We start from the raw sequence: 20,258 nt of genomic DNA on the forward strand, positions 1-20,258 counted from the left end.
AGAGTAAATAATATACATACTGTAATGATAGATATAGCAATAAATACAATGAGGGGTGCAAAACAGCAGAATGGTGCAAGATCGTATTGCAATCCGAAGAAGTGTAAAAAAATCATATAAGGTACAATAACGGAATTAACGACTGGAGTAGAGTTAAGAGGAAGAGTACGTCTGAGAAATGGATGTGAAAGAGATGATTGGTTCAGGAGTCAGATAACAGTGGGGAAGGAGCTGTTTTTAAGTTTGTACATCCAGGCTTTCAAGCTCCTATATCTTCTCCCAGAAGGAGAAGAAAGAACAGGGAATGGCCAGGGTGGCAGGCATCCTTGACGAGCAAAGAAACCCTGTGTATCACAAAATGCTAGAGTAACTCAGCAGGTCAGGCAGCATCTCAGGAGAGAAGGAATGGATGACATTTCGGGTCGAGACCCTTCTTCAGACTGAAGATCAGTCTGAAGAAGGGTCTCAAACCAAAACATCACCCATTCCTTCTCTTCTGAGATGCTGCCTGACCTGCTGAGTTACATTAGCATTTTGTGATACCTTTGATTTGTACCAGCATCTGCAGTTATTTTCCTACAAAGAAATCCTGTGGATTGATCCTTCCCAATGGAGTGGACTATAAGCGAACAAAGTTTTCGGTGACACAACGAGTCACATGGACGACCATTATCTATTGTGCCATACCTTCAGCAGCTTGCAAGTGGAACTTTAGCAATTTATTTACATACACTTTGGAAGGCAGTTCGAAGACTCGGAGCAGCTAAGATGGCAATTTTCCTTCCCTAATGTACATGAGATGGGTCACAAGAATTCAGTGGTATTGTGACTAATTATACTTAATCAACTGGAATTATTTAATGAACTGAGTTTGCCTTCAAACTCATTTGCTAGATGACTAATCTATTATCATAACTGGCATTGCATCATGCTCAATACACACCCACTGCAGTTTTGCTGAGTTGGCGGCTCGCATGCTATTCTGTTGAGAGTGATATGCTTATCTTACGGTCCACCTGTAACCAGCTGATACTCTCTCTAACCCAGGATCGCTTATCCAAGTACCAATGACTGAGAAAGGGAAGATTACCCGTGGTCGGTTGGGATCGCTCTCACTGAAAAAGGAGGGAGAGAAGCAATGTTTTCTGTTCTCCAAACACCTGATAGTTTGTACCCGAGGATCGGGTGGGAAACTCCATCTAACCAAAGTAGGTGACCAATGCTTACTTTCATTGATCTGTGTGTTCTTTCATCTCAAAATGTAATATAAGAGCAGAAATGCTGCAGCATTAGCACTGAAATAAGTGATGTACACAGAAAAGAAATGTATTTTCGCCGCCCATCCATCAATGTGCTAGATTTTTGAAAGAGTTCTCATTTCAATGCCTCTTTTTCCCAAAGGTTCTGCAAATATCCCCTTTCGTCAAATTTCCCCTTCGAAAGTAGCTATCGATCACCGGTTATTGTTCACTTTAAAATAGCATGTTCCAGAAAAATGCTGTGTAAAAATCCCTCAACTTCCCTCTGGTTACCAGCCTTCTGTGGAAGCAGCTTCTCCTCACTGACTCTATCAAAACTCCATGTGCTTTATGAAGACCTCTGTTGAATTTTCCCTCCATTTTCTTGACTCTCAGAAGAACAATTCCAGCAACTCATCACTCCCCCACATAAGGTGAAGTCTTTCTTCCTTGGACTCACATGCATAAATATCCTCCCCGAGAACATGATCATGGAAAAATTATTCCGAATGGTGTAGCCAGTGACAAGGTGAAATGTGTTTTTGGCAATATCTTATGCTAGCGGTTCAAATGTGATTTTGAGGAATTCCTCACCTGAGTATCAAAGTCTGAACATTGGAAGCAGGCTTAACCTGAGAGGCTGGATATCAGGCTGGGAATCCATCCATGCCCAAATGCTGGAGGAGATTTGATAATCTGGTCATAAATCTGCAGTTGAGATTCAGTTTTAGGATGGTAATTTTTAATTTGATAAACAATGGAATTAAGGGAAGAATTAAAGGCCACATTAATGGAATTAGATCACACATCACTCAAAATTTACAGTAAGGTCAAATGGGCTTGAGGGAATAAATGGCCACCTCCTCTTGCGTTGTCCCTCAATATAATTTAATGTCACAAATATAGACCATTCTCCCACCCACTCAGACATTTATCTGCTTCCTCATCCCCCCATGTGATAATCACTGTGGTTGGTTTTGTTTTTCAGATGCTGTTTGACAGTAAACGAGTGAGTATACCAGAAGCTGCTCAGGGAATTTGACTGTCCCTCAGTGCCAGTGGGAAGTGAAAGGCTGGGGCTTTAGGTTCAGGTTAAACCTCCCATCATTTGTACAGTGCAGAATATACAGGGGTTCCATTCAGGGATCTCCCCATTGCTTTTACCAGTGACCTCACAGGTTGGAACTCCTTGGCCCTGACCCAGAATCTCTGTTAATTTATGAAAACTACCACCTCTCTGGGGACCACTGAGGGGATTATCACTGGCACTCGAGCCTATGTTAACGCCCCCGCGTTGGGGATCTCTCTGGAAAAAAACCGAGGTATGTCCAGCTTCTCCCCCCCCCCCTCAGTGCCTGAGGGAGTGCAGTACATCCACCCACACTGTGCCACCAACGAGCTCAAGTGCAGAGAGCACCGAGCAGGAAGCTGCAGGTAAAGGACAGTGTGTGGTACATAATGTTCTGTCTGTACCAGGGTGGACAACAGACCATGGAAAGCAGAATCCAGGCCAACCTCATGTCCTCTGAAGCAGCCACTGCTAACAAATCAGTTTTCACTCCCTCCCCTTCTTTCTCATTGATACGCATCCAACTACAGCATCTTTAGTGCTCCCCTTTATCAGCCAACAACCAGCTGCACCGAGTCATGTGTGTGACTCTGCTCCAGACCAATTGCCGATGGGGAGGTGAACCTTCAATTATTTATGTATATAACCTCCTGTTCACTTGTTTCTTGCATCTCCTGCATGACCTCACCATTGAGTTTACACTACCTTTATTCAAAGTATTATGAAAATGTAATTTCACACCTTTCTGTTAATTATCACCAGCGAGTGCCTGGCCATTTCACTAATGATATGTATCAATCCAGGGATTAACTCAGCTGTGAGAAAGAAAGTAATTTATGTTTAAGTCAAATCTTGTTTGCCTTTTCAAGTGGTTGTAATTGTTTTACAGAATGGTGTTCTCTCACTTATTGACTGCACCTTGTTGGAGGACCCAGAGACTACAGAAGATGAGAGTATGTAAAAAAAGTGACAGTATAGTGTTTGCGTGCAAGTGTGAATGGGAGTGAGCACCTGTAAGTGTGAATCTGTGAGTGTGTGTGTTTATGTCTGAGACATAATCAACCAGAACCAGAAGACTGGGCTTGTACACAAGACTCAGCACATGAATTTGTGTTTGTGTGTATCTGTGAGAGGTCTGTGTGCGTATTTGCTTCTGTAAATTGGCAGGTTAAATCAATATGTCAACTCCTGGAACTAGAGCCTGACTTCAATCTCATTGTGTTCTAAGGGTTCTCACTGAACTCTGCCTTGGTACGGCCCTGGGGAAAAGAGCCTCAGCACTAAAGGTTAAAGTTGATGCTGAATTTATGCTTTCCACCAAGCTGGAAAGGGTACAGAGAAGATTTACGAGGATGTTGCCAGGACTAGAGGGTCTGAGCTATAGGTAGAGGTGGAGTAGGCTGGGACTCTATTCCTTAGAGCGTAGGAGGATGAGGGGTGATCTTTTTGAGGTGTATAAGATCATGAGAAGAATAGATCGGGTAGATGCACAGAGTCTTGCCCAGAGTAGGTGAATCGAGGACCAGAAAACATAGTTTTAAGGGAAAGGAGAAAAGATTTAATAGGAATCTGAGGGGTAACTTTTTCACACAAATGGAGGTGGATGTATGGAACAAGCTGCCGGAGGGGGTAGTTGAGGAAGGGACCATCCCAACATTTAAGAAGGAATTAGACAGGGACATGGATAGGATAGGTTGGAGAGATATGGACCAAATGCTGGCAGGTGGGACTAGTGTAGCTGGGACATGTTGGCCTGTGTGGGCAAGTTGGGCTGAAAGGCCTGTTTCCACAATGTATCACTCTATGACTCTTTGACACTTATGACCAAGAAAGCTTCTCAACTGACAACTGACTTTCTCAGGCAGCACATACATAAAACAACTGCACCTCCATGATCTTGTACGTTACGTTTTCCTGATTTTGACCACTGCAGTCCTTCTGGTGAACATGCTCCCATGGTGCTGTTGAGCAGGATGTTCCAGGGCTAGACCCAGTGATGGTGAAGGAACAGTAATGTATTCCCACATCAGGATCATGTGCAGCATGGCGGGGAGAGGGGAGGGGGGGGGGGGGGGCAGCAGTGAATGGTGCACCTGTGTGTAAGTAACTCTTTGGGATAGATTGGTCAGGCTGTCTCAATTAGGATTTGAGCCAAGGCAGGAAGGCCAGAAGCCCTAAACTAGTAGATATGGGTAGAAGTTGAAGCCAGAATATTGGGGATTCTATTTCTGAGGCTGCGGACAGGAATGTGTATGAGGCATGGTCAAGGGATATTTACTCCGTTTCTGCCTGTGCATCTGGCACCAGGTCAGATGCAAGAAAATTCCTGAATTCTATTTTCTTTAATTCCATTAAATCCCCGTTTGGGCACTATTCCAGGATGTAATAATTCATATCTGGTGCTTGTTGCTTTGGGAGAGCAAGATGGGAAATTCATTGGATGATGCGTAACTGGAAGCAATGGCGCAATCAAGGAGTTGAAGCCATGGACTAGGCGGCTGCGGTTAGGCTTGTCAGGGATGTTATGATATTCGGGGCAAGTTCATGTTGTTGGGAGAGGGAAAAGAACCAATTTGTGTGCCACTGTTCCTGTGAATCTTATATTTTTACATCTGCCAGCTCGAGGAGTAGGTCAAGACATGGAACACCTTGATTTCAAACTTGTGGTGGAACCGAAAGAAACTCCATCATTCACTGTGATTCTGGTGGCCTCATCACGGCAAGAGAAGGCTGCATGGACAAGTGACATTAGCCAGGTGAGTGAATCCTCATAGAATCATGCAGGCAAAGACTGTTTGGCCATTGTTCATATCCCAATGTTGAAAGAGCCTCCTCATTTAATCTCACTCCTCCTGTCCTTTTCTTTGGGCTTTCTCTCTGCTTCTTGCTCTGATTCTCACTCCTTTCTTCTTCAAAAGGTTCCTAATTTTCTCCCTCATTGGCAAAAGTTTAATTTTAGCATCTCCTCATGTAGTTGGTAACAAACTGTTTGTTGGTGCTCCTGTGAAGTATCTTAGGTGTTCTACGGTGTTAAAAGGTCTTTAATTATTGTTGTATAGCCATATATAGTTTCGGAATTTTCCAACAGTAATTTCAGTTCTTAGAGAATACAATTCTTGCTGAAAATATTCAGTGGGTCAGGAAACATCAAAGGAGGGAGAAACAGATTAATATTTCAAGTCAGCAACTTTTCATCCAGTTGTTCAAAACTTTGCGGGGTGTTCTGTTTTAAAAGAAAATCAGGTCTGCAGTTTTTTCATTATTATATACCAAATTATTTCTCTCTCTCCAGTGCATAGATAATATTCGATGCAATGGTCTGATGATGAATGCATTTGAAGAAAACTCCAAAGTCACAGTTCCACAGATGATTAAGTAAGTGATAATTCACTGCATCTCTACTCAACTCACAGAAGCAATGGGGTTTAATGCAATCAGAATTTGGTCACATAGTGGCTAAGTTCCTGGGCTAGAAATCTGCAAACATAAAAACATTATGCTGTTCAGGGAAGGAAATCTGTTCATCTTATCTATTATGGCCCCATGACTCCATTGTATTGAATCCATGACAGATTCTGGATGAGTCTTAACTACCTTTGATATGCCTTACCAAGCACTCACCTTCTCATGGCAATTAGGGATGGATAATGATTGATAGTTTTGCCAGGAACCCTCACATCCCATTAATTAATTCGAAAAAACACTCCCAAACAACGAAAAGAAAGACTCTTGACCTATCTCTGTTATGCAGCTCCATTTCTATCTGCTGTGAGATAGACATTCTCCTACAATATCCTGGCTAAAAAATTCCTACCTGCTTTTGTTATTGGGGCTGAAGCTGTCAAATACTGTACGTCTGCTACAGGGAGTTTGAGACTATACCCTTAGCTTATGAAAGGTCTGGTCAGTAGTCAGATAAGAGCGTGGAAGAAACTGTTCCTTAGTCTGGTGTTACGTGCTTTCAAAGTTTCTTATCTTCTGCCAGATAGAGGAGAGAAGAGGGTGTGTAAAAGGTCCTTGATTTTGTTGGCTGCTTTCCCAAGGCAGTGTGAAGTGTAGATGGAGTTTGCTTTGTATGATGGACTGGGCTACATCTACAACTTTCTTCAATTTCATGCCAACTTGCACAAATCTGTTTCAAAACCAAGTTGCGATGCATCCCAATAGGATGTTATCTGCAGTGCATCCATAGAAGTTAATAAGAGATGTTGGAGACATGCCAAACTTCCTTAGTCTTCTAAGAATACAGAGGCATTGCGGTGATTTCTTGGCTGTAGCTTCAATGTAGTTGGTCCAGGACAAATTGTTGGTGATTCGTACAACTAGGAACTTGAAGCTGTTGACCATATCCATTTCAGTGCCATTGATGATGATTCGGGCTTGTTATTGTTTTCTTGAAATCAACAACTAACCTCAATCTTTCTGACATTGAGAGACGTTGTCTTGACACCATGTTACTAAACTCTCTTTCTCCTCTTGTTCTCCATTTTTGCCATTGTTTGAAATCTAGCCAACTATGGTGGTGTCATCGGCAAACATGTAAATGGAGTTAGAGCAAAATTTGGCTACACAATTGTGAGAGTTTTTAGGGAGTGTAGTAGAGGCTGAGGACAAATGATTGCAGGGCACCTGTGTTGAAAATTACCAACAAGGTTGTTTTGTAGCCTATCTACCCTGATTGTAGTCTATAGGTCAGGAATCGAAGATCCAGTGGTAGAGGGGGGTGCTAACTCCTCGGTCTATGAGTTTGGTGCTATAATTTTCTGCCACTTGAAATATTAGGAAAGGTGAGTGTTTGCATCCTCTTGAGCTGCTAAGCCAATTCATGAGATTGTGATTGTTCTATTACATCTTAACTGCAGAAATTCTACCTTTCACCCATATCCCACCAACGTTGGTTATCTATCAGTCTCAGATTTAAAATTAAAAATTGATCTGGCATCAATTGCCATTTACAATCTGCATCTTAACTCTAAGTACCCATCTCAGCTTGCTATCTATTGAAATCACATACTGTACTGTATGCACAAAAATCTGCCAAACATTATCTGGGAATTTACCAGAAACTACATCATCTGCATTTCAAATGACAGTCCACCCTTTCCTGATCATGATACTCATTATTTTCATTGTAACTGGCAGGTCTGACACCAGCCTTTACTGTGATGATGTGAATATAAGGTTCAGCAGAACCCTTAACTCCTGCAAAGTTCTCCAGATTCGCTATGCAACCGTGGAGCGTCTATTGGAGCGCCTGACTGACCTGCGCTTCTTAAGTATAGACTTCCTCAACACGTTCCTGCATTCATATCGGGTTTTCACCACAGCCGAAGTGGTACTGGACAAGCTCATCACCATTTACAAGAAGCCAATAAGTGCGATACCTGCAAGGTGATGTCTCTCTGTGTCCCTGTTTTTGTGTGATACATTTAAACCTACTGTTCATGTGTGTGTAAATGTGTGCACAAGCATATGTCATGTGGAAAGAATGAGTCCAATCATATGAATAATGATGTCAGTAATACCTTCATACAAAATTCTTCACATCATTTACAGAATTGAAATCATTGAGTTCTTGTTCTAATGAGAGCATTTCCACTATTAATTTTGGGCGAGGCAGATTTGCAACACTGTCAATTTAATTCAATAATTCCTTCCAACATTCTCTCCCAAAAACACATAAAAATCAATAACCATCAATAACCCTGAAAGGGATAATAATGAAGAGACTAACTCTCAGCAAAGTGTGTTTGATTTCACAGTCTGCCCTAATCGTGTAATGATGCTTATGGTTAAATAAATGGAGCAATTATACATCAACCATCCTATTAACACTAGATTTCCTCTCAAATGTAGGTCACTTGAACTCTTTCTTGCAAGCAGCCAAAATAATAAACTTCTGTACAGGGAGCCCCCCAAATCCCCACGAGCGAGTCGGAAGTTTTCCTCCCCGCCACCCCTTTCTATTTCTAAGACATCGTCACCAATTCGGAGGAGGAAGCTTTCCCTGAATATTCCCATTATCACGGGGGGTAAGGCCCTGGACCTTGCCACCATGACCTGCTCATCCAATGGCTATGCAAGCATGTACTCCTCGCCATCCCCCTTCAGCAAGACCAGCCTGGATATCAACAAACTGTACGTGTCCAGCACCTATTCCAACAAACTCTCCGATGAGCAAGAAGCCAAATCAGACAAAGCTGAAGATTCTGGTCCCAGTAAAGGAGGTGAGTTGTTAGAACACTTCAAAAGCCAATAGAGTTAAGTGGTAAATGGTCAGGAAAAGAATGGTTCTACAACTCACGTCATGGCGTCAGGGTTCTCAAGATGTCGCTGCTGTTGGTTTGGCCAACACTTATTGCTTGCCCCTAATTATGTTTGAGAATCTGAAAGTGCTCCTCCCTGAACCTTGCAGCCTGCACAGTTCAAGGGAAGACACTACCCTCCTATTTAATGACAATGCGTAAATGCAGCATGGTGAGAGGGTGTGTAAGATGGAAGGGTTGGTTTTCCTTTGCACTTAATATACAATGATAGGAAATATTTAACTGATTTTATTCATTGTGTACATCAGTTACTACAGAAAAATGGCCACTTCCCAGTTTACCTGGGAATTTGTGGCTTTGACATATACTGTATATGTCCGGTATCTTGATTAGTTGATCCAATACGAGTAAAGGTGATGGCGTTTTTGTGAGTAAGGCTGGTGTGGACAAAAAAGCTTATTTACTGTAGGGTGACTACTTCTCATGTCAGCTATGATAGCCAGGCCCCTTTCAGGCCAAGAAAGACAGTCCTTCACTGAAATTGACACTGAGGCCAATTATTTCACGCAACCCTCTGTTGAAAAGAGAAGGTATTCCAGGTAAAGATTGGCATGGATTGAGAGCACTCCAGACGTATAATAAATTTCTCATTTTGCAGTAGGTGCAGCCAGGACAGTCAAGGAGGATTCCGAGATTGAGCAAGGCTTCAGTGATGAGGCTGAGACAGAAACATCACCGACAAAATCTCCAACATCTCCAAAAAAACTAAAATCAAAGAACTCCTCAGGTACGGAATAAAGAACCTGGTGTCAACTCACAATGAGATTAAACAATCCTGGTAATATCCTTCAACCTGGGAACTTTGTGCCTCTGTAACCTTTTCCCGACTCTGTAACTTGTTTAGGATTCCTGTCTCTTTAGTCTCTTTAGTCCCAACAGTTCTTGGAAAAAATGTAACCACCTCTAACCTCTGCAACGATCTAAAACAGAATAACCACCTCCATCCACTACAATCATATCATTTTCACTACCTTCAGCCCTGACCCTCTGAGATCACTGCATTCTTCCATGTCTAGCTTTTTGTATTTATTCATTAATAGCCCCCTAGGTCCTAATATCTGGAATTCCCTTGCTTAACAAGCTTTTCCTCTTTTAAGATGTTCTTTAAAACCAACCATTTTCTTACTTGCCCCTGTATCACCTTATGTAAATGTCTAATTTTGTTTGATAACATTTACATAAATGTGTTCACATGTACTTTCTCCAACTCAAAGATTTGTCACAACACTTTTTCAGAAGGTTGTAATTCTTGTCTGACTAGTCTGCTCCGCAGACAGACATTTTAGGCAGGATTTTTTATGTCTTTCATTTCTTTCTTTTTTTCAAAATTCTATTCTTACTTTATAAATATAATTGTCCCATTATTCTGTTTTATCAAGAATAATATACCTCATCATTATATACCAGTTGTATTTCATACAGAAAGATAAAACTATTAATGCAGAGAATTTGGGGATATTGAGGGAATCAAGGGATATGGATGATTGCACGAAAGTGTACACAGGAACAACAGCTATTAGCTTGTTAAATGGTGAAGCAGGCATGAGGGGCTAAATGGCTTTCTTCTGCTTTTAGCTTTTATGTTCCCATTTTCTCACAAATGGCTTTCTAGAGAATGATATACACTATAGTATACATAAGTTGGCACAGCCTGTCTAAGTTGAAATGTATAACAAGCTAGTGATCGAAATAGCCAGGAGTTGTGGATTACCTGTGACCTACTTTGACTCTGCAGAGTTCCCCTTGTTTTCCTACAATAACGGAGTGGTAGTCACCTCCAGTCGTGAGATGGAGAACAATCGTAGTGCACTGTCAGCGACCTCAGCCTTTGCCATTGCCACAGCTGGTGCCAACGAGGGCACTCCCACCAAGGAGAAGTTCAGGAGAATGTCCCTGGCCAGCGCAGGTACCCTTTGGTTTTGGCATGTGGGATCGGAGTTCTTAATGCTGAATCTTTATTAATAAAGTCCCCTTCTAGACATAATAAATACTCTAATAACCAGCAGAAGATGGTTTCAAAGATTAATCAATAAAAAAGTGTGTCAAGTAGCTAAATGAAATTGCATTTCTGCCTGTTTATACTATTAATGTGGTTAATGCATTTTCAGTGAGATCATGCTGTATTGGTGCTAGATTCATATGAAATATCAAAAAGGAGGCACGAGGTCCCTTATGTCTGCCTCCGCTCTTTTAAAGAGTGTTATATTGGGGTCTGATCAATAAACAGCTAAATGTTCCTGATTGTAAGTGAGAAATATAAATGACGCATTACATTCTCTTATGAACAATATTCTAAATTAGCACAGATGTTGATGAGTTGGCAGTGGTAACAGAGTAACATTTGATGGTTAGCGAGGATCCACATAACACCACAATAGAGAACAGAGTTGATCAGATTTTGTGACAATGTAGGCAATGTGGGCAGTGGCAAGACTGGGAGCTAAGAGCAAATAGAAATTAAAAAATGGGGAGAGTCTACAACATTACAGAATCTCCCAGCACAAGAATTTGGAATTTTGGGGGGATTGGGGGGAGGGGTTATAGAGCAATTTCATTTCATGGCAGCAGTAACTCCACTCGTATTAATAGGATTTAAAGGGGAAGGCACCAAAGCTGGAAATAGTTTTTTGTTTATGTGAGAGAAAGAAATTTGTGCAGAATCACATGTTCCAAATGCACATTACAGAATGGTTGTACTCTGCTGCTGAAATTCAGTTCCACTGATTTCACTGGTGAATTTTGAAAGTAGCTGTTGATATGTTGCATGAGGAGCACATATGAATGAGGACCTATTTTGATCCACTTGCTTAACTTTAATGGACCCTAGGTAGACAGTGAAGGAATCAAAGGATATAGAGTTAATGACGCAGAAGTAAAAAATCACCCGTGATCTTACTGAATGATAGGGCAGGCATGATTTGTGATTATTATATTCTTATCTCGTAGGAGATTTGGTGAGAGATAGTGAACCTGTTTGGGTTTAAAATTAGAATGTGATGTGAGCCTGACCTGACCTGACCATGCCCAATTCCAGGCAATGGACTTGGAATATTTTTCTGACTGGTGGAATGAATAAACAAGCTCAAACATGCTACGGTTCAGATTCCTGTGTTGAGTACCCAGCTTGCATCTACCAGATCCAACAGGGCAGGGCCTCACGATGTGACCAAGTTTAAAAACTCCTCTTTCACCCAAACGTCACTAGCTGTTCACCCCAAAAACCTCCCAGACCCAAACCAGATCTCTCTTCCCCTTTCAACATGCTGGGGCTGGATACACTATTGTGAGCAAACCATCTCCCAACAGAAACCACTGCACATGGCCTATGTGGTGAAAGATAGCTCAGCACAGGTTACTTGAGGGTGGCACAGTGGCACTGCAGTGGATTTGCTTCCTGCTGCACCAGAAACCCGGGTTGAAACCTGACTACAGATGCTGTCTGTACGGAGTTTGCATGTTCTCCCCGTGACCGCGTGAGTTTTCTGCGGTTGCTCCGGTTTTCTCCCACATTCCAAAGATGTGCAGGATTGTAGGTTAATTGGCTTCTGTAAATTATACCTCGTGTGCAGGACAGAACTAGTGTAAGAGTGATCATTGGTTGGTGTGGACTCAGTGGGCTGAAGGGCCTGTTTTCCACGCTCTAAAACTAGACAGTGTAAATTATTGCATGTGGCCTAGCACTGCCAACCAAAGCTGAGCTCCAGATGCATAATCTTTTTCATAACTAATACAAGTCTAACATAGATAGTCAGGTTCTGTCAGACTCAAGTTGGGAAGCCAAGCCCCAGTGCGAGAGAGAGAGAGAGAGAGAGAGAGCGAGAGATATAATCAAATGCTGACTTGTCAGCTCCCAATAGACGATGTGCCGAGGTGATCTCTGATGTTCACTCTTATTTCTGAATAAATTTCTGCATTGATTCCAGGCTTTCCTGCTGATCAGAGAATTTGTGACAAAGAATTTGTCATTCGAAGAGCAGCTACAAATCGTGTGCTCAACGTGTTGAGGCATTGGGTCTCAAAGCATTCCCAGGTAGTGTTTAGCTTCAATGTTCGTATCCAATGGAACTTGATGTGCGTAAAAGAGGGTCGTGTCCTCCTGGTTTGATTCAAATGTTGTTCATATATTACCCAGCAGGTCCAGTCCAGGTATTATTTCCATAAACCTTGTGATCGGTTCTTTGGAATGTTATTGTTCCACTGTTCCTTGCTGTTAATCAAGGTGTATCCGAGGATTCTCTCATGCAGTGGTTTCAGTGATCCGAGGTACAATCTTGGCTTGCCTTACAAGCTGTATTGGATCAGGTACGATGCAATCACTGAACAGATGACAGAGGTTCCCCTTCTCTGCTGTGGCCACAGTCAGGAACCAGTCAAGAGCATTTGATTTAAGTGTTTTGGGAAATGATAAAGGCAGAAGAATTTAATTGCACGTCTGGTATTCTGGTGTGCGATTGTCCAACTGCACAGGAGTATAACACTCCAATGTGGCGTACCACGGGACCAGGGAAGCCATTCACAGAGTCTCTGCTCCTACTCTGCAAAGTGCTGCAGTAGGATATTTCTCATGCACAGATAATGAAATACTTTTAAAGTCTAGATACTGTAGCAGTATGAGAAATATACTCACCAATATGCACATGTTACAAAAATTATACTTCATAATATACACACAGTTTTCTTGTTTTCCTTACATTCATTTTACCATCAATCCAATACATTCTCTTACAATGTGTCCATGCCAGTCATGTTTCTTCCTTCAACAGTGTAGCTGTGGAGCCTTTGAGAGGCTGTTAGAAACATAGAAACATAGAAAATAGGTGCAGGAGTAGGCCATTCGGCCCTTCGAGCCTGCACCGCCATTCAATATGATCATGGCTGATCATCCAGCTCAGTAGCCTGTACCTGCCTTCTCTCCATACCCCCTGATCCCTTTAGCAAAAAGGGCCACATCTAACTCTCTCTTAAATATAGCCCATGAACTGGCCTCAACTACCTTCTGTGGCAGAGAATTCCACAGACTCACCACTCTCTGTGTGAAGAAATGTTTTCTCACCTCGGTCCTAAAAGACTTCCCCCTTATCCTTAAGCTGTGACCCCTGGTTCTGGACTCCCCCAACATCGGGAACAATCTTCCCGCATCTAGCCTCTCCAACCCCTTAAGAATTTTATATGCTTCTATAAGATCCCCCCTCAGTCTTCTAAATTCCAGCGAGTACAAGCCCAGTCTATCCAGTCTTTCCTCATATGCAAGTCCCGCCATCCCAGGGATTAATCTGGTGAACCTTCTCTGTACTCCCTCTAAGGCAAGAACGTCTTTCCTCAGGTTAGGAGACCAAAACTGCACACAATACTCCAGGTGCGGTCTCACCAAGGCCCTGTACAACTGCAGCAGAACCTCCCTGCTCCTAAACTCAAATCCTCTTGCTATGAATGCCAACATACCATTCGCTTTCTTCACTGCCTGCTGCACCTGCATGCTTGCTTTCAATGACTGGTGCACCATGACACCCAGGTCACGTGCATCTCCCCTTCTCCCAATCGGTCACCATTCAGGTAATACTCTGCTTTCCTGTTCTTGCCGCCAAAGTGGATAACCTCACATTTATCCACATTATATTGCATCTGCCATGCATTTGCCCACTCGCCTAATCTATCCAAGTCACTCTGCAGCCTCCTAGCATCTTCCTCGCAGCTAACACTGCCACCCAGCTTCGTGTCATCCGCAAACTTAGAGATGTTGCATTCAATTCCCTCGTCCAAATCATTAATATACACTGTTGCACAAGCACAGCCACCCAGTGGCAGTTGAGCCCTCCACAGAGCCTTCATGCACTGAGGATCAGCACATACCCTTGCACCCTGGTATGTTCCAGTTGGCAGAATTTGCTTATGGACATTTTACACTGGACGTTCAACAGGTTTCAAGCAGACCAAAGTGTGTCGTTCACCAAGTTAATTATTTTCCAGTGGCGATTTATGTTTATCTCAGTGTGCATCCCTGGGGACAACCCATGGATCACAAAGTCCTCTGGTACACAGCTGATCACGGCAAACCTCAGCAAGGACCACTACAGCTTTTCCCAGACTCTGGGAAGAAACTGTACAGAAATGGCAGCTAAAATTGCTGGCCTTGGAATTAATTACCACGTAGGACTCACAGCCACCCATTTGGGTTAAAGTATCCCCAACACTAATTGTAAAATATCCCACGGAGGCAGAAATTATTCCATCAATCTACCACAAAAAAATAGATTGATTCATAATTTGCTTCATTGATACTTATGGGATCTTTGTTCATCTAGTTAGAATATTGGAATTGTCGCAAAACAACAGTGACTACATTTTAAAGAATGGCTGAAATCCATTTGGGTCATTCCTAAAATGTGAAAGGCACTTTATAATATCAGCCATCCCTCCACATGATGCAGATGTTTCAGTGTTGTCAGGGCTTTTAGCCACCGTTTTTGTGAGAGGCACCGTTTTTGTGAGAGGCACCAGGAAATTTAGCCACCGTTTTTGTGAGAGGCACCAGGAGTGTTGCTGGCAGTAACGGAAGTCCCAGAAATATTCAATGTTAATTGTTCTTCATCTATAGGATTTTGAAGCAAACACCGAGTTAAAAACCAAAGTGATTGTTTTTCTGGAGGAAGTTATTCATGACCCTGAATTGCTAACTCAAGAGAGGAAAGCCGCAGCTAACATCATCAGGCAAGTTCTCCTAAGCAGGATTTTACTCCAACAAAAATATGCAGGTACAAAACTATGAAATCGTAATACGAAATACTTAATGGAAGGAATACTTCTTCAGGGTGAACCACGTGATATTCCACAGAACCTGCACTTCGGAAACTGACCATTTGGCATCTGGTCTCTGCAGTTCCTGCTCCTCCTTAAACACCCCTGCCATTCCTTGGCCCTTTCCCCATTACCATATCCTTTCTTTTATTAGTCATTTGTTTACCTAGCTTCCTCTTAAATCCATTTTGATTATTGATTTCAACCATTGTGGAAATAAAAGCACAAGCAGGGGTGGCACGGTGGCACTGTGGTAGAGTTGCTGCTTTACGCCGGCAGTTAGAAATAAAGAGGGAGAGAGGATAGAAGGCCGTTCTGAGGAGTCCAAGAGGAGGGGGACCGGTGGAGAAGGGGTCATCAGTGGGTGGTGAGGAATCCTTCCCATAGAGAAAGGCAAGGAGGTGGAGGCGACAGAAGAAAAGCTCTACGTCGTGGTGGACCCGGAACTCGTTGAGGTGGGGGCGGTGGGGAACAAAGGTTCCGTATCAATAAGCGGGAGGTCAGGGGGGATGTTGAAGACACGGGTGGGGGTTAGGGTCACAGGGGGGGGGGGGGCGGGGAATGGACAAAGGACGAGGCGAGGTCTGGTGGGGGGGGGGGTGTTCAGAGAGGAGGGGGTATGACTATGTAATGACTTTGGAGCAAAGTGTTGAGACTGAGCTCCTTACCTGATCTGTTCTTTAATGTAACTGAGACTCAGAGCTATAGAGTCATGAAGCACCAAAGTAGACCCTTTGGCCCATCATGTATGTGCTGATCATCAGCTACCCATCTATACTAAATCCATTTATCAGCAATTGGTCCACAGCTTTCTATTCCTTGGAAATTCTAGACACTGTTGTGAATGTCTCTGACTCCACCACCCAAACTGCCACGACTCCAGCAGGTACAAGGTGGTGGAGCCGAGCATCATTGGTGTGAGTACAGGTACCAGGTCAGTCAACGTATCTCCATAGGGAAAATTAATTTGTTTTAATGAAGCTCTTGCTGGATTTTGTACTTGTATCTCTGTGCTAAATGTACTTCCTCGCCCACCCCCTTAGTATTTTAAAGACTTGCCATCTTCCTGTGTTTGATAACACAGCATTTCCAATTTCTAGGAAACTGAATGAAGACGACCCAGGAGATTACCAAATCCCTATGGAAGAGATTATGAACACGGTTGGTATCATTTTTTTCTCTCCGGTTTGAGGGTTACTGTGCTTTACGACCTTTATATTAAAATTTCATCATTTTTCCTCCTCTTTGCAAAGACGGAAGAAGAGACTTTTGAGAATCTCTCTGCCCTGGAGATAGCTGAAGAGCTGACTTTATTGGACCACCTGGTCTTTGGGTGCATTCCATATGCGTAAGTCACTTCCTTCTTTTTAGACTTCCTTCATGTCAGTACAGAGGTGGCCGATGAGGCTTCTGTGGGATTTGCAGATTATGCTTCAGGTGTTTGACAGGGCAGCTGGTTGGGTAGTATGGGAGATGTGTACTCTTTCATCGGTTTATTTGGCTACTCCGCGCCCTACAAAGAGACACCAAGTGCTCAGTGCCTTCCTCAATGCTCCTTCAACATGCTTATCAGTCATGAGACAAGATTTCCCAGGAGTTGGTGTGGATGTTGTATTTTTCCAAGAACATCCTTGAAGCATTTTCTCTCTCTTAGTTACTCTCTTAGTTCTTTCTCTCTAGTTACTCTCTTACTGTGATAGAATACGGGGTAGAGGGCATGTTTTGAGTACATAAACAAAATGATGACGATATAACCGTCAGACCTTGATGTTGAGGTCATTGCACTGGGAGAAGTTCAGAATCGGCTTGCCTATCATCTAATGGACTAAGAAGATTTTACAGAGGCAGCACTGGAGGTGCCTCTCCGGTGCTTTGTGCTGTCAGATTTAGTAGTCCATGTACTAGGCATAAAGGAGGGTGGGGACCAATGCTGCACTGTGGATCATGAATGCGATGGTATGTTTGTGGGTCTTGATCTTCAAACACTCTTTTCTTCAGATAACCTAAAGCTTTGTTGGTGCACGAGGGAGCTGAATACATATTCATGTAATTTATTGGTCAGAGATGGACCTTTTGGCCCATCTGGATCATACTGGTGATCGGGCTCAAGAGATGGTCTCTAATTTCTCTTTTCTCTTAACAGCTACAAGCACCTTTTCTGCTCCATCCTAAAAATGATGTTTGCAATTTAAATATCTCTATTGATTTATCTCTCAATCTCCCCTTATCTAAAGAAAAATGTCCATGTTACAAGATGCAGGAAAACATTAATCAGAAAATATCACAGAATAAAATGTTCACTTATTTGTTTTCTATGTAGGGAGTTTTTTGGTCAAGGTTGGATGAAACCTGAGAAGAACGAGAGAGCACCCTACATTATGAAAACCACAAAACATTTCAATGATGTGAGTGCAGCCATTCAATAAATTGTATTGGTTTTGTTTTTTCACTGAAGTGTCCTTCGACTCGAGTGCAAGGCTCAATAAAGTTTACAAAGTTGAGATGAATTAAGCTTCTTTGGGTAAATGAGATCTGGCGTGATGTAATGGAACAGTAGTGTCGACAGGCTTGAGAGTGTCAGTCATCCTCAGAGCATTAGAACATTGCATAAAGGAATTGTCAACTGACATAAAAACCTCCTGAGAACCAAGTACTTATTTTAAAATCCCCCAGCTAATTAGAGTATCCCCCAGCTGATACAGATATATTCCCAAGACAATGAGTGAGACTCTACATGTTGTAAGAGAGCTATCTTATTGCTAAACTCATCAATTTGACATTATTTTTACATGCCAGCCCATCCTGATTCCCAGCATAGAGTAATCTTAAACTTCCTTTACCTTACATCTAACAGAGTTCTCCTCCACCTGACTTGCTTCATATCTTCAGGATTTTTTCTCTATTTTTTCTACATCGGCGAGACCAAGCGCAGGCTCGGCAATCGTTTCGCTCAACACCTCCGCTCAGTCCGTCTCAACCAACCTGATCTCCCGGTGGCTCAGCACTTCAACTGCCCCTCCCATTCCCAATCTGACCTTTCTGTCCTGGTCCTCCTCCATTGTCAGAGTGAGGCCCAGCCCAAATTGGAGGAACAGCACCTCATATTTCGCTTGGGCAGTTTACACCCCAGTGGTATGAACATTGACTTCTCTAACTTCAGTAGTCCCTGCTTCCCCTTTCTATTCCTTCCCCCTTCCCACTTCTCCCACTAGTCTTCCTGACTCCGACTACATCCTATCTTTGTGCCGCCCCCTCCCCTGACATCAGTCTGAAGAAGGATCTCGACCCGAAACATCACCCATTCCTTCTCTCCCGAGATGCTGCCTGACCCGCTGAGTTACTCCAGCATTTTGTGTCTGCTTCATATCTTCCTTCATCTCATTATTTCAGAAAGGTTTATAGTTTAAACTGTTTTCCATTAAATTTTAAGCAAATTGGGAAAATAATACCATAATAGTACAAAAAAGAAGTATGTTGTGCAATCGATACTGAGTCCATAGTAGATTGTTATCGTGGTAAGGTTGTGGTTAGGGCTGTGCAGTGTGGTTTAAAAGTGAAATGTTCAATGGTTAACACTCTCCTCAGATCAGCAACTTAATTGCTTCAGAGATTCTGAAGAGTGATGACGTGAATATCCGAACAACAGCCATTGAGAAATGGGTGGCAGTGGCGGACATCTGCAAGTGTCTGCACAATTACAATGCCGTGCTGGTGATAACCTCGGCACTGAACAGAAGTGCCATCTTCCGGCTGAAAAAAACATGGCTGAAAGTATCAAAGCAGGTGGGTGGATGGAGATAATGTGGATGGGGGTTTATTTTAGTAATTAAGTGGCTTTAGGTGCAGATGGCCAGACCTGTGTTCAGATTCTCCTCTCTCTTTCTTGTTGCAGACCAAAGCATTAATTGACAAGCTGCAAAAACTGGTGTCTTCTGAAGGGCGATTCAAAAATCTCCGGGAGGCACTGAAAAAGTATGTTTCCATTCTCAAACAGATATTAAATGGAGTAAAAGGAATTAGAATACATTAGATGCATTTTCTAGATGTCCATCTTTCAAGTGTCAGCTGGCAGATAGCATTCTCAACTCTAAATCAGACGTCGTGGGTTCAAGCCCCACTTGAGTGGAAAGATCTAGACTGATGCACCAGTACAGTCCTGAGAGAGAAATACACTGGCAGCTATGTAATCGTCCAGATGAGACATGAAACCAAAGCTATATCTGTTCCCGTTAGTGGACATAAACAATCTCATGGTCTTTCTTTGAAAAATAGCAGGAGAATTCTCCTAGGTGTTATGACCTTCATATATTGCTCAGTGAAATCCTATTCTTTCTATTTTTCTTTCATATGTATATGTGCTCAGGTTTAATGTTTAACCAACAATTTTTTTGTTGTTGTCTGAAGTTGTGATCCTCCGTGTGTTCCTTACTTGGGAATGTACCTGACCGACCTGGCATTCATTGAGGAAGGAATACCCAATTATGCTGAAGATGGTTTAGTCAACTTTTCCAAGATGAGAATGGTAGGTCAGCAGATCTCCATTGTTTAATCATGTCTCACTCTGCTGCATCTTGTTTTCTGGCAGATGATGTGGTAGGTCTTATGTGATAAATATAGCGTGCCGGGGAAGACAAACTCCCAACACAGCGATGGTTTCCAGTTTTCCCCAAACCCATTTTCATTAAAGAGATCCAAATTAAACTACTTGAGTGGAGAGCCAATGAGATAGATGTCATCTGCCACTAGTAATCCTCTCCATTACTGAAGGTGTTGATTGCAGAGGATACTAATTATCCTGATATTGTTTGGAAAAGGCCTATTGGGCAATAG

General features: G+C 42.6%; 1 protein-coding gene across 1 annotated transcript in view; it reads left to right on the forward strand.

Annotated features, from left to right (window-relative positions):
• The window catches only part of rasgrf1 (Ras protein specific guanine nucleotide releasing factor 1), a 66,337-nt gene that overhangs the window by 41,231 nt on the left and 4,848 nt on the right, over positions 1–20,258 (forward strand). Inside the window, exons 10-26 of the mRNA XM_078427505.1 lie at positions 1,048–1,208; positions 2,227–2,247; positions 3,197–3,260; positions 4,927–5,063; positions 5,600–5,682; positions 7,450–7,698; positions 8,164–8,534; positions 9,232–9,360; positions 10,369–10,539; positions 12,557–12,663; positions 15,229–15,341; positions 16,529–16,589; positions 16,682–16,776; positions 17,749–17,833; positions 19,014–19,211; positions 19,321–19,400; positions 19,833–19,950. Coding sequence (XP_078283631.1) covers positions 1,048–1,208; positions 2,227–2,247; positions 3,197–3,260; positions 4,927–5,063; positions 5,600–5,682; positions 7,450–7,698; positions 8,164–8,534; positions 9,232–9,360; positions 10,369–10,539; positions 12,557–12,663; positions 15,229–15,341; positions 16,529–16,589; positions 16,682–16,776; positions 17,749–17,833; positions 19,014–19,211; positions 19,321–19,400; positions 19,833–19,950 — 2,243 coding nt within the window. The remainder of the gene's footprint in view (positions 1–1,047; positions 1,209–2,226; positions 2,248–3,196; positions 3,261–4,926; positions 5,064–5,599; positions 5,683–7,449; positions 7,699–8,163; positions 8,535–9,231; positions 9,361–10,368; positions 10,540–12,556; positions 12,664–15,228; positions 15,342–16,528; positions 16,590–16,681; positions 16,777–17,748; positions 17,834–19,013; positions 19,212–19,320; positions 19,401–19,832; positions 19,951–20,258) is intronic.

Source organism: Rhinoraja longicauda, chromosome 33 (genome assembly GCF_053455715.1).
Source record: "Rhinoraja longicauda isolate Sanriku21f chromosome 33, sRhiLon1.1, whole genome shotgun sequence".
NCBI classification, from domain to species: domain Eukaryota; kingdom Metazoa; phylum Chordata; class Chondrichthyes; order Rajiformes; family Arhynchobatidae; genus Rhinoraja; species Rhinoraja longicauda.